Source organism: Octopus bimaculoides, chromosome 2 (genome assembly GCF_046866305.1).
Source record: "Octopus bimaculoides isolate indiv1 chromosome 2, ASM4686630v1, whole genome shotgun sequence".
NCBI lineage: Eukaryota > Metazoa > Mollusca > Cephalopoda > Octopoda > Octopodidae > Octopus > Octopus bimaculoides.
Window position 1 is genome coordinate 189,001,496 of NC_142929.1, and position 26,020 is coordinate 189,027,515.

Sequence of the window (26,020 nt, forward strand, 5' to 3'; positions counted from 1 at the left end):
TTTTGGCATCCAGAAGAACCAATACATATAGACATATGTATATATGTGTGTGTGTATATATATATATATATTACAACAAAATTTTATATAGAGTTACCCAAGGTTTCGCACCCACAAAGCTAAAGCCTTGTGGACAGCTCATCAGAAAATTTTGTTGTAACGACTACTGCTCTATTTTCATTAACTATATATATATATATATATATATATATATATATATATATATATATTGAAAAAAGTCAAGGTAGAAAATGCTAAAATAATTTTATAAAAAACGTTTCAGTCCTGGTTTCAGTCATTGAGACTTTTTCAACTGTAAGTATGGAAAACAATTCAATTTTGGAAAAATTAAATGAAATGTCTTTTAAAAAAATATTTGCATAGTATTCAAATACAAGGGGTGTTTTCCTTGTTTCTGCCTGTCTCTGCCAAGAATTCACAATGACCTCGAACCCACAAGAGTAAACAAGAGAGACAGAAACAGGAAGAAACAAGGAAAACACCCCTTGTATTTGAATACTATGCAAATATTCTTTTAAAATACATTTCTTTTAATTTTTCCCAAATTCAATTGTTTTCCATACTTACAGTTGAAAAAGTCTCAATGACCGAAACCGGTACTGAAATGCTTTTTATAAAATCATTTTAGCATTTTCTACCTTGACTTTTTTATTCCACATATATATATCAACTCATGTGTTCCTTTTCAACATTCTATATATATATATATATATATATATATATATGTATACACACACACACACACACATTTGTACATGTGTATGTATATATATATATACATATGTACATGTCTGTGTGTATGTATATATATATATGTGTGTGTGTGTATGTGTGTGTGTATGTGTATATATACATATATATATGTACTGTTGATAAAGAAATAGGTTATCAAAATAATCCAAATTCTCTTCCGCATGAAGAACACAATTTTGTTGGAGGAGTTTTTTTTTTGTTTTAGTTTTGTTTAAGAAACTTAATTTTTGGCTTCAGTTGTACCATCTTGAAAATACCACTATGGTATAACTATCAAATTATGGTCAAACATTATCAAAATGAGAAACATAGGCAACACCTGAAAGAACATCTAAACCATTTCCTTCATGAATTAACAGATATTTCAAATGGGATATAGAAAGAGTTGTCTGTAGAATTAATTATAGCAGTTGATGGTTTTTCAATAGTGTTTGTGAAATTAGAGGCATTATTCGATGTTGTAGGCACTGGATTGTAAACAGATTCAGAACATGGACTCACTAATTGGGAATCCCCTAATTCAGGCATTAATTGTTCTTTAACAGATTCTGTGTGTTTTAGAGTGTAATATTTCTTGTATGGTTTAGTTCTAACTTTCAGAAATTCTTCCTTTGATAAAACGTGAATACCTGCAGCAGTAAGCAACTTGCCATGTCTTGTTTTCAAATGTCTTTTATATGTGTTACGTGTTTTGAATTTTTGTGGGCAGTCTTTGCATTCAAACGGAGTTTCTCCTGTGTGTCGTCGCAAATGCTCCTAAAGAGAAGAGAAGGAGCAAGCATTAACATTTTCATAATGTCATAATATACAATTACTTACTTTACATCACAAAGTTATTAAAATAATATAACAATGAAATTATGGTGTATAGTGCTCAGGTGCACTACAACTCATCAGAAGGTGCATATACAGGGCATAGAATCATGTACAAGAGTCAGGACAGTGAACGGGTCATGATAGACATTTGTGCATTCGTATGGAGGGGAGGATAGGGAGGATGTCAGGTGTAGTGTTGGTGAATTTCAGGAAGCATGGAGGTTTTAAAGGATGCAATGTCTCGGCAGCTAACAACTGATGCAGGTTGTCTGTTCCATGCTTCAGCAACTCTGAGTGTGAAAAAATGTTTCTGAAAGTCATGGGAGCTGTGCTGCTTTCTGACTTTGTAGACATGCCCACGTGTGTTAGACACAAAAAAGAGTTGTTATAATCTCTATATAATAACAGCCAATATAAAATTAGTTTGTGAAATATAATGTCTTGAAAGGCACAACAATGCAGGGTGGACTATAATAACTGCTTTAATTTAATTATTCATAGTCACTGTTATAATCGGTTTATAGCAGTGACTCAATCAATTCCTAGCGATACCTGAAGAAGGAATTTTTATATTCGAAAATATTATTATATTAGACTATAAATAATTAAATTATAACAGTTATTATAGTCCACCCTGCATTGTTGTGCCATTCAAGACATTATATTTCATAAACAATACACAATGCTTCAAGCAAACAACAATACTCTCCTAAAAACAGTTGTTTGGTTGGTTGATTTCTCCAGTCAAGAGAGATTTTTGCTTTATAAACAAAAGAATAATGATAGAACTGGGAATTAAAACTAAACAGCATTTAGTCTGAAACTGCCAGATGTTGGTGGAAGAAGAAGGGGAAACAAAAGGAGGATAAAATGTCACAACCGTACCTTAAAATGGCTGGGATGCCGAAATTTTCTGCCACAGTCTTTGCAAGTGAAACGGCTTTGATTGTTATGGATTAACATGTGATAGTTGAGACTGTGTTGTCTTGTAAATGTGGTACTGCACAGAAGGCACACAAATGGTTTAATTCCTAAACAGAATTAAGGAAATTAAATTAGTAAGAACTCTCTTTGTTAAAAACTATGAAGTGGCTTCTTAAGTGTTAATGAAATATTTAAATTAACGAACACATTATATATATACACACACAAGGTATTTGAAAGATTCCACAGAATAAAACTACCATGTGATATTGGTAATGTCTCCAGTCGCTGTTACTAATGAGTGGAGACATTACTGTCAGAGGAAGTCTGTTTCCTTGATTTCAAAAAAAATCATAAAATTTTAATATCAGTGTTTCTTGAAAGGAAAAAAAAAAACAACAGTGGAAGAGATTGAAGATCAGTTTAGATGGCATTTATGGATTGTATATCTCACACACACACACACACACACATCACATATGAGTTTGACTTGGCTTCATATGACTTTCATGAGTGCACAAGAGAGACCCAGGTCATCAGATATCAGAAGAGACATTTGGAGCTGAGTTAAACTCATCATCATCATCCTCGTCGTTTAACGTCCGCTTTCCATACTAGCATGGGTTAGACAGTTTGACTGAGGACTGGCAAGCCAGATGGCTACACCAGGCTCCAATCTGATCTGGCAGAGTTTCTACAGCTGGATGCCCTTCCTAACACCAACCACTCAGAGAGTGTAGTGGGTGCTTTTACGTGCCACCGGCACGAAGACCAGTCAGGCGGTACTGGCAATGGCCACACTTGAAACGGTGTCTTTTACGTGCCACCTGCACAGGAGCCAGTCCAGCGGCACTGGCAACGATCTCGCTCGAATGTCTTTACACGTGCCACTGGCACAACCTCTACCAAATGTGTTGAGTGACACTTTCTTTCATTTGTCCACTCACACACCATTGTGATATTTGTTGGTGAACTGATGATGGAATTGGATATTTGATATGCTTGTTTGCAAATTTTTTTATGTTGGTGGGGGTGGTGGTGCCCCCTCTCTCTCTCTCTCTTTTTATTCTGAGTTGTCCTTCATTATTGTATAGTTGAAAGTGTTTGTGGATTTACAGTTTATGGTGATTACTTATATTGATCATCGTCACCATTTAACGTCCATTGTCCATGCTGGCATGGGTTGGACTGTTTGACCACAGTTGGCCAGCTGGAAGGCTGCACCAGACTCCAGTCTCATGTAGCATGGTTTTCTATGGCTGGATGCCCTTCATAAGGCCAACCACTCCAAGTGTGTAACAGGAGCTTTTACGTGCCACTGGCATGGGTAACAGAGAAGAACGACTATATCAAAACAAATTTATGGAAAGCTAAAGACTTGTTGCCAAATATTAAAACCTATACCACTAATGGCTGTTCTGATGATAAGAATGAAAGGATCAAAGACAAGTTTTAGATACTTACCAGCATGGCTACGATAGTGGTACATTAGAGTTGCACTGGCTGTAAAAGTCTTGTCAAGACAAATTTGACAAGCAAGAGCAATTTTATCATCTTTCTTGCGGCCTTTCAATTCCCTGATGCAACGTAATGCGGTTTTCTTCAATATATAAGAAAAAGACAAAAAAAAAAAAAATAATAATAATAATAATAATAATAATAATAATTTTTTTCTACTATAGGCACAAAGCCTGAAATTTGGGGGAAGGGGACTAGTTGATTACATCAACCCCAGCGTTTCACTGGTACTTAATTTATCGACCCCGAAAGGATGAAAGGCAAAGGTGACCGTGGCAGAATTTGAACTCAGAACGCAGCGATGGGTGAAATACCACCAAGTATTTCATCCAGTATGCTTATGATTCTGCCAGTTTGCCACCTTAATAATAATAATAATAATAATAATAATAATAATAATAACAATGATAATAATCCTTTCTACAATAGATACAAGGCCTGAAATTTTGAGGGGAAGGAGCTCGTTGATGACTGATCCCAAAAGGATGAAAGACAAAGTTAATCTCAGCAGAAATTGAAATCAGAAGTGATGTGGGCATTTGCCTTTTCTGCCCAGCCTTTCTGAGGCTGCAGTCATTCAACCAATTTCTGGACAGGACTAGCCACCCTGTTTCTCGCCTCATCCTAGGTCCAGTCTACATGTATTTGTTGCAAGTGAACCAGACCGTGAGTGGTTTATCTGGTCCATCAATCCAACATCCTATAACATTATTGAACAACACTGACCAGCCTCTTCATGTGTCCAGTTGCAAGCCCATCAAGTTGTCTGCATTGATCTTGACTCCTGCCACCATCTCATATTGCTTTAGAATAGTGTCAGTGCCGATGGCACGTAAAAAGCATCATCCAAACATGGCTGATGCCAGTACCACCTGACTGGCCCCAGGGCCAGTGGCACATAAAAAGCACTATCCGAATGTGATCGATGCCAGTACCGCCGGACTGGCTCTCATACCGGTGGCACATAAAAAGCATCCACTACACTCTCGGAGTGGTTGGCATTAGGAAGGGCATCCAGCTGTAGAAACCTTGCCAGATCAGATTGGAGCCTGGTGCAGCTGCTGGCTCTCCAGACCTAAGTCAAACCATCCAACCCATGCCAGCATGGAAAACGGACGTTAAACGACGACGATGATGATGATGCCCACTTCTGTGATGTCCAACACAATGAAAATTATGTTGTTGGCACATGCCAACATGTCTCTCCTGGTCCCAGTTTAAAATGGAAGCCCCTCACACTTCCAGCCATAACAGGGCACTATATCAGATTAAAATACATGAAAATACACATAAAGTTATCTAAATATTAATTTTTATCATTGACATAAAGTTCAACAGAGGGAGAGAGGTAGCTATATTGGTTTACCTGTCTCCAATATTTAACTGTTACTTATTTTATCAACACCTCTCACCCCAGGGGGTGGATGCAAGACAAACTCAGCATTAGTGGGATTTGAACTCACAACATACAGGAATGTAACTATCAGCTGTACATTTTGCCAAGAGCCCTACTGAGTTCACTACCTACTGGTTTTATCTCAATATCACTCCTGAAATATACCGAAAGAGACTAGATAATGCCATTTCTCATCTCTACTTTTATTATTATTACTTCAAGAAACACCATCATCATCATCATTTAATGTCCATTTTCCGTGCTGGCATGGGTTGGACAGTTTGACAGAAAATGGCAAACTGGGGAGCATGGTTTCTTATTTCTTTATTGCCCACAAGGGGCTAAACATAGAGGGGACAAACAAGGACAGACAAAGGGATTAAGTCGATGACATCAACCCCAGTGTTTCACTGGTACTTAATTTACCGACCCCGAAAGAATGAAAGGCAAAGTCGACCTCGGCAGAATTTGAACTCAGAACGTAACAACAGACAAAATACCGCTAAGCATTTCGCCCGGCGTGCTAACATTTGTGGCATGGTTTCTATGGCTCACTGCCCTTCGTAACGTCAAAATTTTACAAATCAAATTCTACAAACACTTACCCTTTCTAATTCAGCAGCTGTATTCTTCTCAAAATCTTTCTTCTTCTTCTTGGGACAAGGGGCGTTATATTCCACTGCTTCTCCTTCGCTAAGGGATTCATTCTCTTCTGGCACCTGGAGTTTCCCTTTTTTGGCTAAAGCTGATTTCGGCATAGGGGGATATGGTTCTGAATACAAACAAACGTCAGCATTATCATCGTTACAATACTCTGGCATAGAGATCTAAATACACACTCACACATATACCCAGGTACATAGCACATATACTGTACACAGTTAAATATACTTACATCAATTATAGGATACACCTAAACGAAGCATGTTCCACTCTTGACATACGTCCACATACACAAATTCACACAAGCCCCCCACACACACACATCTGTATGTGTGTATAGTATACATGCATAAATATAGGGACATCCATGTACCTACTCTACAGGAAGATACTTATACCTTAAATCTCTCTAATCCCAGCTCAGGGGTTTTTGACATGCAAGGTACCAGGGAAGCCCTGTTGATGCTAGTGCCACATAAAAAGCACTGATGAAGGGGCCAAGTAAAAAGCACCCAGTACACTCTGCAAAGTGATTGACAATAGGGAGGGCATCCAGCTGTAGAAACCATGCCAAAACAGACAACAGAACCTGGCATGGCTCCTGACCTTCCCAGCTCCCGTGAAACCATCCAACCCATGCCAGCCTGGAAAACAGATGTTAAATCATAGTGCTCTTGATAATGACATCATCACTGATTTTAAAGTACCAACACAAGGTAAACCTTTCCCTCTTTCCTGCGTCCTTACAGTGACTGACTTTTTAAAATCTCTGCTAAACATTCTACCAATCTTTCCTTCATGGAAAGTACAAATACCTGGCACTCGTTCTCTATCCATGCATTCCATATGTGCATCACCCTACAGAAATTCTAGGCTGATGTCAACTGCATCAACTTCTGGTATATAAGTAGGCCCCAAAAAAGTTATGGACAAACATGTGCTTTGGGGTTGACTCTCACTGTGAGGACATGGTCAATTAGTGTCCTATTTATAGCCATGGGTTAACCAATTTCTTGTGAATGGTAGACAAGTACCAACACTTCCATGTGACATGCTTGGACCCATCAAGCAGAGTATGCTTGAGAAGAAGATCCATCAAGCCAAGCAAAATTGCAGTTGTGGCAGATACTGGTGTCATGCAAATGGCACTCGTGCTGGTGGCATGTAAAAGCACCCATTACACTCTCAGAATGGTTGGTGTTGGGAACGGCATCTAGCCGTAGAAAGCCATGCCAAGTGAGACTGGAGTCTGGTGCAGCCTTCCTGCTTACCAGTCCCAGCCAAACAGTCCAATCCATGCCAGCATGGACAATGGACATATGATGATGATGATGAATATTACTATCATCATTTGACATCCGTTTTCCACGCTGGCCTGGTTTGGATGGGTTGACAGGAGCTGGCAAGCCATAGCGATATACCAGGTTCCTTGGTTTGTTTTGATGAGGTTTCTGCAGCTGAATGCCATTCCTAACTTCAACCACTTTACAGAGTATTATGGGTGCTTTTTATGTGGCACCAAATTATATTTATAATGTATTACAGAAATAAATGCTTAAAATCTATATTTTCTCATTTTTCTCCACATTTTCACAGAAATTTAAAAAGCCAAATATTTATTTGATTTTCTTTTTTAGTACAAATATCACAAAATTAAATCTCTGAGCGAGAAGCAAGCAGTAGCAGCACGGAACCGTGAAGTATATTTGCCACCTAGTAAGGCTAGAGATGAGAATGATAATGATTTCCCTTCGCAAATATTAAACAGACACAGACAGTGTGTCATTAGCCAGTTGAAGGAGATGTCTTCCTGAGGTTATAAACAACAGTAGCATTGTTCTCTATGGGACTGCCACATTTAGCTGGCAAATATACTTCACAATATCACGAAATTACTTTTCTGAAATTAACTGCAAATTTAAATTCAGTTGATAACAATAAAAAAAACTGAAATCTTCCCAATTCAACATATTTTGTCAAATTTCTATAAAATTACAGATTCAAGCATGGCTGTGTGGTTAAGAATCTCACTTTGCAACCATATGGCTTTGGGTTCCATCCCACTGCATGGCACTTTGGGCAAGTGTCTTCTATTATGGCCCCAGGCCAACCAATGCTTTATAAAGAACACTATGGAAACCCATCATATGTATGCGTGTGTCTTTGTCCCCACACACCCCTTGGTGATTGGTGTTGGTTTGTTTATATCCCCCATAACTTAGCAGTTCAGCAAGAGGCCAATTGAAAATAAATGCCGGACTTTAAAAATATTTACTGGTGTTGTTTGTTTAAGTTAGTGCCCCAGCATGACCACAGTTCAACGACTGAAACAGATAGTCGATAAAAGATACAAAGAAAAAGATAACAAAAAAAACACATACTATGTCCACAATGACCCAAAGAGTCATCGTCTTCGGTCAGCAATGAACTGTCCACAATCTCTTCAGAGGCCACGGTAGGTATATCTTCACTGCAAAAATCTAATTCCAATATTGGCAATAATGGTCTGCTATCAAATGTAGAACTGTCATCGACATCTGCTGAGTGATTGCTAGAATTGTCCTCTTCCTGATCTGAATATACAGAACATGTTTCAACAAGACATTTCTTACCGGATACCGTCGTGTAACAATGATCATGATGTGGGTGAGTATTCCTTAACAAATCTAAAATAAATTCTTCATTATTTCCGTCAATCTTCTTGACAATGTCTTTCTTAGAAGCACAGTTTCCTTCCTCCTTTTTAGCCGTTTCGTCTGCAACTTGTGTGCTTACAAATTTTAAATCATCTTCATTCACCAAAAGAACAGATTTGGAAGAAACCTTTTTGGTTTTACATTTAGGGGATTTTTTAAGTTTGGTTTCTTTGTTAAGGTTATGCTGTGCCATAACTTTTTTTGGAGAACTAACATTTTTTACAGTCTCGTTTGATTGTTTTATCTCTCTCTCAGACAAATTATTTTTTCTTGTCGACCTCACTGGTCCATTCATATCAACAGTATTTCTCTTCGGTGTTGGCATCTTATTTTCTCGACTAACTTCTTTGGTTGCTTTTAGATTAGTGAAAGTTTTAATAGTCTTGTTGCAGTTGATGTTGCTCCCGTTTAAAGGATTACAATTCACATAGTTCGATCTCTTCTTTTTAGCTTTTTCTTCTGTTGATTAAAAAGAAAAAAAAATACTGCATTAATTCTCATATACTTACAATAACCGGAACACATAAAAATACTTTAGTAGAATGGTGGTGGTGGTGGTGATGATAATGGTAGTGATGATGATGACGATGATGGTGATGGTAGTGATGTTATGACAGTGATGATGATGGTGGTGGTGATGTTATGGTAGTGATGATGATGATGGTGGTGGTGATGTTATGTCATTGATGGTGGTGGTGGTGGTGTTATAGCAGTGATGATGATGATGATGATGATAATGGTTACGGTGTTGAGGATGATGATGATCATCATCATAATTGTGGATGTCGTTAAACATTGTTGGTCTCAATGCCCTTTGCATCATTTTAGCTTTCAGACAACACCACCCCCAGTGGCTAGGCAAGTGGACCAACATGAAATGAAATGTTCTGCTCAAGAACACAACATGTGGATTGGTTCAGGAATTGAACACATGATCTAGCGATCATAAGTGCAACACCCTAATCACAAGGCCACACGAATTCACTGTAGAAGAAAATATAATTTGACAATATATTTCATCAAAAATTAAACTGTAACTTTACCAGATAATTTCCTTTTCCGGACATGAACTGGTTCAGCAGTAAATATAAATCGGTATTTCCTTTCTGGATCTAGAAGTTTAAGAAATAAAACAAATGGCAAATATTTAAAAGCTGTTTCATCAAGCTTGAATTGCAGTATATTTAATTTCCTCTTCCTCAATTTTAATGTCCAAAAAGAAATTGGTGAACAAAACAGAAGACACTGAGTCTCGAACCACAGAGCCGGAGACAGCAACAAGCAGTGAAAAAGATAGAATTAGAAGGGTGAAAACTGATGATTGGGTGGAGAAAGTACATGCGCAAAAAGTAAGGAGAATAGAATGACCATTGGGATGGAATCTAAGAATGTTGATGTATTACAAAAAAGATATAGAATTGGAAAAGAAGCTAACAAAAATGAAAGGGTTGATTAGAGTTAAATTGAATCCGGATTTGTGTGAACCAGATGAGAAAGCGGCGTTGTTGGAGAGTGAAAAGATAGAAAGACTGTGTGGATTATTTCCTGAATTAATTAATATGACGCAAATATATGTTCGTTATGAGAATCTTCCCAGTGTTGTTGGGAGAGAGGATCTGATCGAATATATAACAGACGAATGGTAATAACAATGAGAGACTGTATACAAGAACAGTAAAATGGAACTGCGAGCTTGTGGGGGGGGGGACTCGTAAGCCATTTCATCTTTTCATTTAATCTGTCATTTCACAAACATCATTCGTTATATGTACCCCACGTTTTGTGTTGTCTGTCCTGGTATTGTCCCTTCTTTGTAAAGGCTACATGCCTATAATAAAGAAATTTTAATGTCCATGGGTCAGGCAAAATTGATTGAGGTAGATGTTTTATGGCCAGACGCCCTTCATGTAGTCAACTCTCACTTGTTTCCAAGCAAGGCAATATTTCTCTTAGTCCTTTATGTACAAACAGCACAATGGCTGGACATGTTTTCACTGAAGATTGCAAATAAATGACAGAATGTACAACAGTGATATTCGTTAACAACTATGGTGCAATGTCAAAATAAGGAAACATAAATACACACACACACTAGGCATCATGCAGTTTCCATTCACCAGTGCCATTCACAAAGATTTGGTTGACCTGAAATAATAACAAAAGACATCTGCCTAAGGTGCCACAAAATCACAAAGGAGATTGAACCTAAAATCATGTGGTTGGTAATTGAACTTCTTAACCACACAGCCATCATCATCATCATCATCATCGTTTAACGTCCGCTTTCCATGCTAGCATGGGTTGGACGATTTGACTGAGGACTGGTGAAACCGGATGGCAACACCAGGCTCCAGTCTGATTTGGCAGAGTTTCTACAGCTGGATGCCCTTCCTAACGCCAACCACTCAGAGAGTGTAGTGGGTGCTTTTACGTGTCACCCGCACGAAAACGGCCACGCTCGAAATGGTGTCTTTTATGTGCCACCCGCACAAGCCAGTCCAGGGGCACTGGCAACGATCTCGCTCGAAAATCCTACAGGAGCCAGTCAGGCGGTACTGGCAACGGCCACGCTCAAAATGGTGCATCTCATGTGCCACCCGCACAAGAACCAGTCCAGGGGCACTGGCAACGATCTTACTTGGCTTGCCGGGTCTTCTCACGCACAGCCCATTTCCAAAGGTCTCGGTCCGTAGTCATCGCCTCGGTGAGGCCCAATGTACGAAGGTCTTGCCTCACCACCTCAGCCCAGGTCTTCCTGGGCCTACCTCTTCCACGGGTTCCCTCAACTGTTAGGGTGTGGCACTTTTTCACGCAGCTATCCTCCTCCATTCTCACCACATGTCCATACCAGCGCAATCGTCTCTCTTGCACGCCACAACTGATGCTTCTAATGTTCAGCTTTTCTCTCAAGATACTTACACTCTGACGGGTATTCACATTGACATTACACATCCAACGGAGCATACTGGCTTCATTCCTTGCGAGCTTACGTATGTCCTCAGCAGTTACAGCCCATGTTTCACTGCCATGTAGCATGGTTGTTCGTACGCATGCGTCATACAGTCTGCCTTTTACTCTGAGTGAGAGTCCCTTTGTCGCCAGCAGGGGTAAGAGCTCTCTAAACTTTGCCCAGGCTATTCTTATTCTAGCAGCTACACTTTCAGCGCACCCACCCCCACTACTAACTTGGTCTCCCAGATAGCGGAAGCTATCGACTACCTCTAGTTTTTCACCCTGGAATGAGATAGAGGTTGTTTCCTGTTTGTTTGCAGTCTTTATTGCACCTGAACATCTGCCACAAACAAAAACTAACTTGCTAGTTAACCTGCCTTTGATGTTGCTGCACCTCTTATGTGTCCATAGCTTGCACCGGGTACATCTTATAGAGTTACTACCTACTCCTTTTCTACATACTGAGCAGGGCCATCTACCTGAAGGGGTTTGTGTTTTATCTACCTTCCTACTTATTAGGATTTTGGTTTTAGCTAGGTTGACTCTAAGGCCCTTCAATTCTAGACCTTGCTTCCACACCTGAAACTTCTCCTCTAGTTCTGATAGTGACTCCGCAATTAGGGCAAGGTCATCAGCATAGAGGAGCTCCCAGGGGCAACCTGTCTTGAACTCCTCTGTGATTGCCTGGAGGACTATGGTAAATAATAGGGGGCTGAGGACGGAACCTTGGTGGACCCCTACCTCTACCCGGAATTCATTGCTGTACTCATTTCCAACCCTCACCTTACTGGCCGCATCTCTGTACATGGCTCGCACAGCTCTCACTAGCCATTCTTCTATCCCAAGTTTCCTCATTGACCACCAGATAAGGGATCGGGGGACCCTGTCAAAGGCTTTCTCCATGTCAACGAAAGCCAGGTACAGAGGTTTATCCTTGGCTAGGTATTTCTCTTGCAACTGTCTCACTAGAAATAAGGCATCAGTAGTGCTTTTACCTGGCACGAACCCAAACTGCATCTCATCTAAATTGATTCGCTCCCTAATTAGTTGGGCTATGACCCTCTCTGTAACTTTCATAACCTGATCTAACAGCTTGATGCCTCTGTAATTATTTGTATCTAAAGCGTCCCCTTTACCTTTGTAGCAGTTGACTATGATGCTGCTACACCAGTCATAGGGTATGACTCCTTCGTGTATCACCTGGTTCGTAATACGGGTGACTAGGCTATAGCCAACACTGCCAGATATTTTGAGCATCTCTGCAGTGATTCCTGATGGGCCGGGGGCTTTCCCGGTCTTCATACTCTTAATTGCTTTATCTACCCTGGTACTATCAACTCGGATAGCTGGTCCCTCTATTGGGTCGACATAAGGCAGGCTCTCTTTCTCCCATTCATTCTCTTTATTAAGCAATCTATCGTAGTGGCATCTCCAGACCTCTTTCTTTGCATCCTCATTTAATGCAAGCGTACCATCATCCATGCGAACACATTTCTCTCCTACAACATCACTATTCTCTCTCCTACACTGTCTTGCAACCCGAAATACCTCGAGTCTTTGGTCCTCACGGCGCAGAACATTGGCAAATCTTTCCTTATCTGCTTCCCCTCTGGCTAAATAAACCTGTCGCCTAGCCTCCCTTCTGGCACATTGGTACAATTCCCTGCTACCACCGTTCTTCCAGTCCTTCCAAGCTTGTTTCTTTTGTCTAATAGCCCTGTCTACCTCCTTGTTCCACCACCACGTTACTCTGGGTTGGGAGGGGACCTTACACCACCCACAAATCTGGTCGGTGGCTTTCAACAGGTTGTCCCGCAGAAATCTCCAATTGTCTTCCACGTTGTATGATGCTATATCCCCTTCTATTTCGTTAAATGCTTCAAGTAACTTGTCTCTAAGTCTCTGTCCGTTTGCAGGGTCTTTAAGCTTCCACACCCTTCTTCTCCAAGCCTGTCTAATTCTGGGCACCCATTTTGCCTTGATCCCAAAGTCGCTAACTACTAATCTATGTTGTGGGGTACATTCTTCGCCAGGGTAGGTTTTGGCATTTATAAGCCGCCCTCTTTCCCTATTTCTGGCGAGGAAATACTCTAAAATAGAGCTAAATTAAAGCTATTTAATTCTTGAAAACAAAACTGATGATGATGATGATAAAAACTGAATTACTGATATGAAACAGTCAAAACATAAATAAAATTCAAATTTATCATACCATTTGCTTCATACACTAGCTGATCGATATGATTGATTAAATGTTGTTTCATGTGCATTTTTGCTTTCGTTTCATTTCCAAAACTTGTGAATTTTTCTTGGCACTTTTCTGGTATTAAATAACACTGATAGGTAAAGTTCCGACTCATCTCGTTGCATGTGATTTCGGAGAAGAGATTAAGCAAGGTTTTATCTGAGAGTGCTTGGATTTGCTCAAGGTTTAAAATATCAAGGCACTGAATGCTGCGTTTTGAAATCTGTGGAAGGAAAATGAGAAAATAGAGATTTTAAACATTTATTGAAATGAAATAACTCTTTACCAAATATGGTAACCATATTTCTTTTGTAATACACAGTCTTTCTTTCAATTCATCATCATCATTGTTTAACATCTGCTTTCCATGCAGGCATGGATTGGATTGATTGAGAACTGGCAAGCTAGGAGGCTACACCAGGGTCCAGTCTGATCTGGCAAGGTTTCTACAGCTGGATGCCCTTCCTGACACCAACCACTCCAAGAGTGTAGTGGGTGCTTTTTACGTGCCACCAGCATGGGAGCCAGTCAGGCGACACTGGCATTGACCATGCTCAAATGGTATTTTTTTACGTGCCACCGGCACAGCAGCCAATCGGGTGGCAGTGGCATTGACCACGACTTAACTTGACTCAAGAGGTCTTATGCATAGCATATTGCCCGACAATTGAAGGGTACTTTTAAACAGGCCAGTTATGCAACACTGGCATCGGCCATGACTCTGATCTCATATATATATATATATATATATATATATATATATATATATAATAATAATATTATTAGGGACAAAATCCAAAATTACAGGTAAAAACTCAATTAAAATCAATTTATAAAAAATTAAAATTAAATTGAGCTTTATAGATAAAAACTTGGTTATTTTCCCTAAAACTATATATATATATATATATATATATATATATATATATATATATATATATATATATACACACACACACACACACATACATAGCATAGAAGAGATAGATGTAGCCATACATCTCCTCTACAGCAAAACACTTGTTCCTGCCTCCCTTTCCTACTTTAAACTTTTCTAAACCTGGCACAAAGCTACCTCTCCAAATACTGCATCTTCACTCAGTTGAGGTTTTGTCTCCCGAGTTACTTGGTGGCTTTGCAAGTCACCACAAAAAAAGCACCCAGTATACTCTGTAAAGTGGTTAGCATGAGAAAGACATTCAGCTGTAGAGACCTTGCCAAAGCAGACACCAGAGACCAAAGCAGCCCTTAAGCTAGTCAAATCCTGTCAAGCATCCAGCCCATGCCAGCATGGAATGCAGACTTTAAATGATGATAAAGATGATCATGATTATGATGGTATCTAGTTCCTTGACACATATCAGTTTCAAATTCTGGCACAAGGCCAGCAATTCTGAAGGAGGGGTTAAGTTGATTACATTGACCCTAGAGCTCAACTGGAACATATCTTATTGATCCCGAAAGGACGAAAGGAAAAGCAGACCATGTCAGAATTTGAACTCAGAACATAAAGACAGACGAAATGCTGATAAGCACTTCGTCTAGTGTGCTAACGATTCCACCAGCCTCTCGTTATCTTATTTTCTTGACACAATATTTGAGAGATGAGGAATTATGTACATTATTTACATTTGATGGATATTTGTTGAACCCAGGTTCGAAATTCCCCCAGGACACCTGATGAAGGCTGGAGAGTACATCAGCTGAAACGTGTTAACAACAAACAAGGTGAGGACAAATGTCCGTCAAATGTAAATAATGTAAGAAATGCAATTCATTCAGCTGCTTTTTTGCATTTATGTTCAGTCAAAATACAGAAGAACTAAAACCAGTCTCATCATACATTAAAATCATTAAATCACATCAATGATGCTTGTCTCAGAGAGTCTGTGAGGGCCAGGAGCACCCTCCCATCCTCCTAATTGAAATCATTTCACAAATAAATAAAATCAAATTAAAAACCTTTTTAGATGTTGATTTCTGCCGTAATTTTTCATCATCTCGTAATTTATCAGCTGCAACTTGAGCTAAAACATCCAAGGACATGTATGAGACCTGGCTACTTAAGGATCCGTTTGTCTTTTCTTCAAACTGTTTGTCATTTTCGTCAACAAATTTCCATTGTTTATTGTGTTCATGAGATTCTGCAATAAATATACAGAAAGTTATTTATGAAAAGTCTTTGTGCATCTTACCCTCTGCCTACCTGTCTGATAAAAATTTTTAAAAAATTTCACAGGTGACTGCTTAATGACAAAATTGACATGCAACTAAAGAACAAGTCTACAAAAAAGCCTCTGCTTGGTTGCTTGACCTGGTAGAAATAGTAGCCAACACACTACCATCTTAAACAAGGCAGAGCACATTTGGCCAATGCAGTCTTTGATAAACTGAGTCTGAAAATAAGAGACAGGATAATTACAGCAGGAACAGCTTTGGTCACAGTCTAGGTGATCAAGGCTGACCTGGGGCTAAACGTCAACTACAGAAAAACTTATTCATATTGATTAAAGTGCTGGGCGCATGGCCATAAGTTCATGAGTTCAATTTCTGGTCCAGGTGGTGTGTTGTGTCCTTGGGCAAGGCATTTTACTTTGTATTGGCCCAATCCACTCAGCTTGTCTGGAGGATCAGGAATGTTTTGTGTCTGCTCTTTGCTCATAACTACAGGAGTTCCTCAAAACAATTCAGGAAAGCATGGCACATGCTAAAAAGCCTTACTCCCAAAACAGGAGACAGCTGTGGTCTTTACTCACTATTTGCCCTTCTATACCTCTGATTTTATCCCTGGCACTGTACATCTGTCTGTATGTCTCTCTCTCTCTCTCTCTCTCTCTCATACAGACACACACTTCACATCACCTCTGCTGCCACCCATTACCTCCTTCACCTTCCCTTCCAATTGACACAGATCGTGTTGTATAGCCAGCTGGAGACGATGTGTCCTGGGGCTAAATTACAGCAACATTCGTCCTAAACCAGGACTGCCATGTTATGTTGGCAAACAATCTCTACTCCAAACCCTTTTTTGCATGGGCAGTCACTGGGAACAGATGTGCACAAGTATGGGTCCTGGGGTATTCTATCTGCAGACCAACGGGTAGGGTAGAGGGTATCTTAGGTTTGCACAAGTTCCAGACAGGGGTTGAGGGGTTCCTTTTCGGAATTGTTTGCTAAGAAGGGTAAGAGACTTCCTTGAAGCCCTTTACACTTCAGCTTCTACAGCTAGATGGGTCCTTCCTACTGCCAACCACTTTACAATGTTTACTAGGTGGTCTTTTTTTCCCCCCTTTGTGCCACCAGAATTGGTGGGGTTTCCATGCAGCTTGCAATACCACATACTTTGAGAGAGGTGTCTTTATGCAAGGAGATGAGAGGCTAAATTACGAGGGGATGGGCCAGAGCGGAACAGGTTTCTTGCTATATAGTAACATACATTTTAGACAAGAGGATGGCATTAGGAAGAACTTTTGTGAATATTTTTCTGAACAAAAATTTATAAAAATTCTTTGTATTCATTACTTTTGTGTAACTCGACACTCTCCTCCGTCTAATTCCACATCAACAGATTCTTTGTACAACAGACAGACTAATGAATTCACTTCAACTATTTTATGCAAGGATGACATGAAATATGAGACTAGAAAAAACACACACAGCAGCAGAGTGTGTCTGTGAGTCACAGAACAAAGACTAGAGTTGCTGACAGCATGAAGCAGCTTGTTGGAGATATTGAGAATGAACAATATTTTCAAAATTGCTTTGCATATATATATTCTTTTCTTTTTTTACATATTTTTACTGTTTTTTTTTTTTTATTCTTAGATGGGAGGAAACTTAATTGCAGGAGCTAGTTTAACAAAACCACCATCTGGGCCTTGGGTGTCTTTAACGACATTTGGGCAGAGTCACCAGTTTAGGGATAATTTCCTCCCAGAAATCTCAGGCCACAAGCACCTCCCTTCCTCCAGTTGATTAAGCCTTTAAACATAAATTCTTGTTCAATTGACATTGGAGAAGGGGTGATGTAATATTATCTTTAACCTGCCTTTAGCAACCACACTCATATTTGAACCCATTAGCATATGCCATGCATTTCTAAACATACAGGGCCTAAATTGTATCTAACAACTAGAAATGACATGCCACCATACAGAACAATCAGCATCATTTAACATCCATTTTACCATGTCTGCATGGGTTAGGTGGAATTTGCTGATGTAGACTTTTTACAGCTGGATGCCCTTCCTGTTGCCAACACTTGCTTGTTTCCAAGCAAGGTAATATTTCACCATGGAAGACAAGAAAGGCACAACATCCCTCATTGATGGTGATTCTCATTTCCAATTATCACAAGATGTCAAAGTAAGGATATGCACAAAAACACACACACATGACGGGCTTCTTTCAGTTTCCATGTACCAAATCCTCTCATAAAGCTTTGGCTAGAGTAGATTACACTTGCCTAAGGTGACATGCAGTGAGACTGATCCAAGACCACACCTGCATCTAGGAATGCAAAAAAAAAAGTCTGCAATAAAAATACTAAAATTTAATATTGTTGATTGAATATTAAAAAAAGATGTGGCTGTATTTTGGAAGTGTCATAATTAATAAAGCCTATAAACACACTCATTGGTTGTTGTTTGTCTATATTTCACTTCTCTGTTTTTCTAAATCATTTGCTATGTCTATGTCCTCCAAAATATTTTCCCCTCCACCAATTTGTACCTTTCTCAATGGGTGTATATTTTGTACTTTTAAATGCTTGAATTTGGAATTTTTTACTCTCTCTTTTTACTTGTTTCATTCATTTGACCATGCTGGAGTACCACCTTTAGTCAAGCATGTCGGCATGGGTTGGATGGTTTGACAGGAGCTGGCAACCCAGAGAACTCTGCCAAACCCTGCTATCTGCTTTGGCATTGTTTCTATGGCTGGGTACCCTTCCTAACATCAACCACTTTACAGAGTGTACTGTGTGTGTTTTTTTCTTGAACAAGTACATTTCTTGCAATTGTTACTTCAACCAATATGGCCACATGCTCAAGAATTTTGCTTCATAACCATATGGTTCTCTCCTTGAGCAAGTATCTTTTACTATAGCAATGAGTCAACACAAAACCTTGTGAGTGAAAATTGCTAAATAGCAACTATAGAGAAAATTCTTGAATGGACTGAAGTTAATCTGCCAACCATTTTAACGCCACCACCTGGCTCTCGAGCACCTTTAACCAGGTCTCTTCAGTTGCAAACATTTCCATTATGTTTCCAGTTGAAGACTATCAAGATCTTCCTTTTCTCTACCAATCTTAGATGGCTGCCTCACAAACTTTCCAAGCTACAAAGGCCTTTCATTATATTTGCTGTGGGGCCTGTACGAACCAATACCCAAACTGAGCATTACACCTAAGAAATTTACTACGGTAAGGTTGGTCTCTATGGTTACCTTTAGTCAAAGGGAGTCAGATCTTTCTTCAGGCTATGCCTGTTCAAGCCACTTGAGATGGCTAAAGAGTTATCTCAATATAGGACAAAAAAGGTCAGCAGGAATTTCTTAAGTGTCAAGTATCACCATCGTTTGGTTGAGCTTACTCAGACATTTTGAACCTGCACGCGCCATTCCTCTCAATCTTGCATGAGTAGACGGAGGTCTTCAGGGAGGCATCCAGCATCTCTAGCGAGTTGAACTACATACATTATGTCCGCACAACCTGCTCAAGTATGGCCATGCTTTGCATCCATAGCAGTAGGTCACTTGCCAGCTCTTGTTCGGTCCACCAGCAATGTCAAGTATAAATAAGCCTAATAGATTGCACATAAGACATCTCCCATCTTCACATCAAAGGAGTTTTCGAGGTCTGTTCATCATCTGATCTAGGCCAAAACTTTGTTGAACTGCAAGGTTTTTCTGGCATGCATTCATCATCATCATCATCGTTTATGGTTTGGACCATTTGGGGACTGACAAGCCAGGAGGCTGCACCAAGCTCTGATCTGGCAAGGTTTCTACAGCTGGATGCTTTTCCTAATGCCAACCACTCCAAAAATGTAGTGGGTGTTTTTACGTGCCACCGGCACAGGAGTCAGTCAGGCAGTCCTGGCCTCCATCACATTCAGATGGTGCTTTTTACATGCCACTGGCACAGAAGCCAGTCAGGGGGTACTGGCATCAGCCTTTATTAGCTCTATATTCCTATCACTAACATCACTGAACTCTCTTTCTAACAACCCCTTCATTGTGGAGAGATAGAAATCCACTGTATTGAACTGCGAAAGCCTTGCTCTGCTTCTATCCTGGCCTGTCTTCATCATCATCATCATCATCGTTTAACGTCCACTTTCTATGCTAGCATGGGTTGGACGATTTGACTGAGGACTGGTGTAGCAATCTGAAACCATGAAATTACTCCACAAGTGTTACACTATAAGGAAAGATGTGATTCCTTCCTTCTATCATTGCTCATCTTCCTCAATATGTGTTTACTCACCAGGTGAATCTCCAGTTTAGCTGGGTTAATCAAGCAGCACTCAGGTTTGGAGATGAAGCTCAGTTTGGGATTCTTAATGGTAATAAAGACATTTATGTCAGCTCAGGTTTTTACTGTATCTCAACAGAATACATTGGGGTAATAGAGGTTCCCTTTAAGGCCAGTGAAAATAATCACAAGACCTCATTTAGAAGAGAGGTATGACTTTACAACATTAACCAGCAATATATGGTGCTCAAAAGAGAAAGGAACACTGTACGAAATCAACTGGAAACTGCTGGAACATCCTAGGTCATATCTCATCATCATCATTGTCGTCGTTTAACAGAAAGCAGACGTTAAACGACGACGATGATGATGATGATGAGATATGACCTGATCTGAATGGATACATTGCTTGGCTGAGAGGAAAATAATTCTAAAAAGTTTACACAATCTGGGTGCTGTCTTGATCTCAAAAAGTGAAATATTCAGTGGCTGCCCTCATAACAGAAAATTTATTTTGGCAATGTGGTTGGCCTTTTACTTTGGACTAGAGACTACTACACAGACACAACTGACCCACTTCACCCACAGCTGGCACAGTACCAAGAGAGACAACTCTTCTGTCCTTCCCAGAAAATTTTTCACATTTTTCATTTCATTCTGCTTTTTATCAACATTGAGCATACCAGGACAGTATATTCACCTCCAGCATAAAAGAAGCTATGCACTTTTAGCCAGCATGCCTGAAAAGTTGTCAATATTGCTAAGTGCAATAGTAGGCACGAAAACTATAACTTTCTGACCAGTTGTATGTCCTGATCAGGAATATACTAATCAACAATATTATAGTAGAAGTACTCAATTTTTCTGACTTACAGATATCTGACCAATAATGTGTGTGTGATGAATTGACAAGTAACAGACAAAATGCCTTTTGGTAATCATTTATGTTTTAGTTAAGGGGATCCGAAAGGGGTCTCAAGGAGTAGCATCCCTACCTTCCTGAGCTAGTTTTTCACCACATTTCTTAAAAATCGTGGTAGAGGCCTTGGTCTCTGGACCACTCATGTCTAGAAACTGAGGCTGGGGGTAAGCAAGGGCATGCTCCCCGTAGAAAATCCAGCTCCAAAAAAGCCTCATGATAGCAAAGGAGAATGGGCACCAGCCAGTCCAAAGGTAGAGGTGGGCTGTACTTGCCTACCTCGGTTGCTATGGCATTGAGGTAGATCCTGCCACCCCTGTTAACGGGCACAAAACCTAGATTTAAAACACATGATGATGATGATGATGATGATGTGCTTCGAGTTTTAATCTCAGAGGTCAACTTCCCCTTTCATTCTTGGGATCAATTTTATTGACTTTGTTCACCTCAAAATGTTGACCCCAGAGTCAATGTCATCATGTGTGAAAATAAATTTGTTGAATTACACGTTATATTAGGTAAAAAGACACTTTTGTTTGTTTTCTTTTTTTAACTTTAGCCGGAAGCTTTCTTCTGCTAGAATTTGACACAAATAAAGTTTCATTTTCGCCGTCGCCGACGCTATTGTACAAGAATGCAGAAGTTTTACACTGAAAATTAAACAACGATCAAATAAAAAAAAATCCCCCAAAAAGTATTATCTGAAAGAAACGAATATGAAGGATGTAGCTGTTTAGTGAAAATACATTGAGTTATTTATTATTTAAGGAACTTTCTATGATGTAAAACACAAACAAGAAAGGTTGAACGTGAGCATATGTGTACAATAGCGTCTTTAAATGTGAAACCGTTTCAGCCAAGTTTTAGCAGAACAAAGCTTCCGGTCAAAGTAAACCGTTTGCGTTATATTGTATAAAATAAAAAGCAAAAAGAAATATTATATATAATGGTGGGTTGGTATTATTCATCTGGTCCTTACTTGGGGGTCAATCGCAACTGTCTGAAAACGTCTGTTAATATTTATTGTAGTTTTTTCACTTCAGTTGAAAGCCTTATTCTAAGACAGTTTGATAGAAGATTATACTTTGACAACGCTATTGTATAAGTATGTCCTCAACTTTCTCACTCGCTCTCTCATATATATATATATATATATATATATATATATATATATATATATATATATATATATACAATTGTTTTTATCTGATGTTATAGATAAAAACAAGTTAATAATAAGCTAAAAGATCACTCAGTACTTTCAGTGGAGTACATATTTATTTTGATAAGGAAAAGGTTGATAGTGACTTCGAAGTTTCGATTTTTAAGCTGTCATCAGACTAGACCGAAATTTCGAAACGAGTGTCCCTGCTCTTCTTGTAAAAGTATAATAAATATTATCACCCCAGAATAAATATTTACTCAATAAAAAGTATTGCGAAATTCCTCGGCTTAATGTAAAATTGTTTTTATCAATAATAAATACGACATAAAAACAAACAACGCATACACGCATCATACACAATATTTATATATATAGTAAACAACTATAACATCGTCATTTTAAACTATGCCTAAGTGGATAAATTTAATGTTTGAAATGATTTTAAAACTCTTAAATGACGAGAAAAACTGACTACACGTGGCTGTTGTTTGTACAACACAAATATAGTTTAACAGCGAAAAGTTAGACAAACAGCTTCTTTACTGTTGTAATATCGCCATTTTATTAGTTTATTCCATATAAACTGTAAATATATGATAATAAACAGATTCATACAATGGAGTGGAGCTGACAAAAGCGATGGCTTGAAGAAAATAACGATGGGAAAGTCTGCTTAAGTAGGAAACAACGACGACAAGCAAACAACATGTTGACGACGCCATCTTAGATCGTCTGTCATGCCGGAGAGAAGAGATTGCCGCCTTTACTGGCTGCGAAACTTTTATGGCTTGATGTAAATACAAGTAATTTGAAGAAATTACGAAACATTCGCGTTTTTAAACAGTTCTCTATTCAAAGGAATTACTGAAAAATGTGTGAAGTAGTTAAAACAATAAAGATTTAGAAGTTGTTTTGCATGGTCGCTAGCAGCCGACATCGCCACTGTCCCAAGTCACCGAGACAACAACAGCCACACGACAAACATTTACAACTTAACTTCATTTGACAATAAAACAGAAAGAAAAATACAACTTTTATCCATTTACCTTTGAATCTGGCGACTATTTTGGACTTTTTCGACATGTTTTCCCTACGTTTAACTGTCGCCATGTCAGCATATGTATACAATAGCGTTGGCAAAAGTGAAAGCTTTTGTGTTAAGCTTTTAGCAGAACGAAGCTTCCGGTTCAAGTAAAAAGTGAAAGCGTTGCTTTTATTAATTTATTTTCAGAGATATTTAGTGAAATTCTAGCAATGAATTTGTTAAATTATAACATTATACAACATAAAAAGAGAATCTTAATATCCAACTCTTTTCTTAATGTAGAAAATAACAAAAACAAATTGAAAATTTTATCACCTTTTTTTATGGCGGAACCGTTTAAAACAATTACAACACAAATCACATTAATTTCAAATAAAACAGAAATAGAAAAACTTTTATAGCTTTACCTTTAACTCTTGCGACAATTTTAGACTTTTTCGACATTTTTCCCCTACGTTTTGATGTCGCCATGTTCGCTTCTTCTTTCTGTCGTTTTTCACTTCTGTAACTCTTTTATAGTCACTGTTTATCTTGCTGGCGAGCCATCTTTCTCTCTTAGTGTAACTGTTTATCTTGCTGGCGAGCCGTCTCTCTCTCTCTCATTGTAACTGATTATCTTGCTAGCGAGCCATCTCTCTCACTCTCTCTCTTATTGTAACTGTTTATCTTGCTGGCGAGCCATCTCTCCCCCTCTCTCTCTCTTATTGTCTCTGTCTAGCCATCTTTCCCTCTCTTATCAATCCTGCCTTCTCTTTCTACATTGTCACTATTTATTTCTTCAGTCAATTCAATTCTTTGTATTGTATTTCTCTTTATATTATTTATGTTTCTCCCTATGTCTACTTATAACTTACTAATGACCCCCTACTTTCTCTCCATATATTTCAGTTTCTCGCCATTTCAATCTGTCTGTGTCGTTCGATGCTTGTTTGGGGAAGTTAATGATAGCAAATACGTTTTTCTTTCTTTCTTCCTTCCCCATATTTTTATCTCCTCTCTCTTTCTTTCTATTCGTCTCATACTCTTTTCCTCTCTACGCACACGCATAAACATACGCAGACGAACACACACACAGATACACACTAATAAACATGCACAGGCGTGCATACGCACATACACATACGCAAACAATATACAAGCGTGCACATTAATACACACATACACACGCACGTACACTTGTGTGCACGCAAAGCACATACACTCGCTTGCATATATACAAATATGCACATATACAAAGAAACACATGCATATACACTGCACGAAAGCACGTGCACAATCATTTGCATATACGCAGTACACTCATACATACACACACGCGCGCGATTTTGAACGAACTTTTGCATCCACTTCAGTAGAAATTTCTAAATTTATTAAACTAATTAATCATACCCATTATATTTTATTTTAATTTTACGTGTTTCCAACCCAGACAGAAAACCACCTTTTATTTTCTCTTTTCTTCCTAGACAAAGTTACTTCTCGCGACGAATTAAATAAACTTCACCAATTCCTATTGATTAATTCTTACTAACAGAAACTATCACAAGTTTCTTGAGATGCTGGAGTTTCTTATAAACTCTACTGCTTGTTCCTTTACTATCAATTTCTTGACACTCCGACACTCCTTTAACTATTCAACCAAAAATGCCTTGCTGTCAGTTTTCAGTCGTTTGTGCTCAAGCAAACCTGGTTAAAGGCTTAAACCATGATAGTTTTATTTATTTATTTATTTTATCCCCAAAACTGCAACTATCCAATGTGTTCCAAATTTTGGTAGAAGGTCAGCAATTTCTAGGAAGAGGGTAAGTCGATTACTCCAGTACTCCAGTACTCAACTGGTTATCGACTCCCAAAGGCAAAGTCGACCTCGGCAGTATTTGAACTCAGAACGTAACAACGGACGAAATACTGCTAAGCATTTTGTCCGACGTGTTAACAGTTCTGCCTGTATGATTTGAGAGAATTTGGCTACGATTTTCTCATATATGTCCATCAGAAAACAAGAAATAGATAGGGGACGGATAAAAAGATCCTCCCGAGGACGTATTGAAAGGTGGGCATCAACGCGATCGCTCTAGCCGCTAGAAAAAGCAATCAAACCTTTCTCAAATTACAAAAATAAAAGAAGGAAACATTGAATAATGTAGTCCAAGACATTCCATTTATCTTCTATCTATATCATGCTAAAACTCAAAGTTTGTTTTCCTGCCATTTGAATAAGATTACAAATAAAATAGTCATTTTCCCTCTTTAAGAAAAAGAAAAATCAAGCTGAAAATGTCGACACTTCGAAGGGTCGTGTCAGCTACCGCCGTCCGTCCTTTTATCTTTCCTCAATCATTTGGAATGCCGTGGACTTGAAAAATAGAAATTCTCCCTATATTTTTATGATATTTTTAAATCACGGGTACTTGATATTTTTTTTTCT

General features: G+C 38.8%; 1 protein-coding gene across 2 annotated transcripts; it reads right to left on the bottom strand.

Moving 5' to 3' along the window:
- Window positions 1-948: 948 nt before the first annotated feature.
- On the bottom strand, window positions 949-24,536 carry LOC106874816 (uncharacterized). 2 transcript variants are annotated; one of them, XM_089348210.1, is made up of 9 exons: window positions 24,000-24,536; window positions 15,947-16,128; window positions 13,952-14,207; window positions 9,831-9,899; window positions 8,473-9,246; window positions 6,034-6,200; window positions 3,979-4,114; window positions 2,476-2,621; window positions 949-1,530 (listed from the first exon to the last, which is right to left on the bottom strand). In XM_089348210.1, exons 1-9 carry the CDS (start codon window positions 24,061-24,063, stop codon window positions 1,120-1,122), a joined length of 2,205 nt encoding a protein of 734 aa, XP_089204336.1. In that variant the 5' UTR covers window positions 24,064-24,536; the 3' UTR covers window positions 949-1,119. The 2 variants fall into 2 exon arrangements, with proteins under 2 accessions (XP_089204336.1, XP_089204337.1); XM_089348211.1 differs by lacking the exon at window positions 24,000-24,536 and adding an exon at window positions 23,594-23,743 and having other exon boundaries at window positions 963-1,530.
- Between the last annotated feature and the right edge of the window lie 1,484 nt (window positions 24,537-26,020).

Excerpts from the sequence above, each read along its gene's own strand:
- LOC106874816 (XM_089348210.1), bottom strand. The coding sequence starts at position 24,063 with ATGGCGACATCAAAACGTAGGGGAAAAATGTCGAAAAAGTCTAAAATT. Across the intron at positions 9,900-13,951 it reads GCTAGTGTATGAAGCAAATG|ATCCAGAAAGGAAATACCGA; the intron begins GTATGATAAATT and ends TTAAACTTCTAG. Across the intron at positions 2,622-3,978 it reads CCACTATCGTAGCCATGCTG|GAATTAAACCATTTGTGTGC; the intron begins GTAAGTATCTAA and ends AATTCTGTTTAG.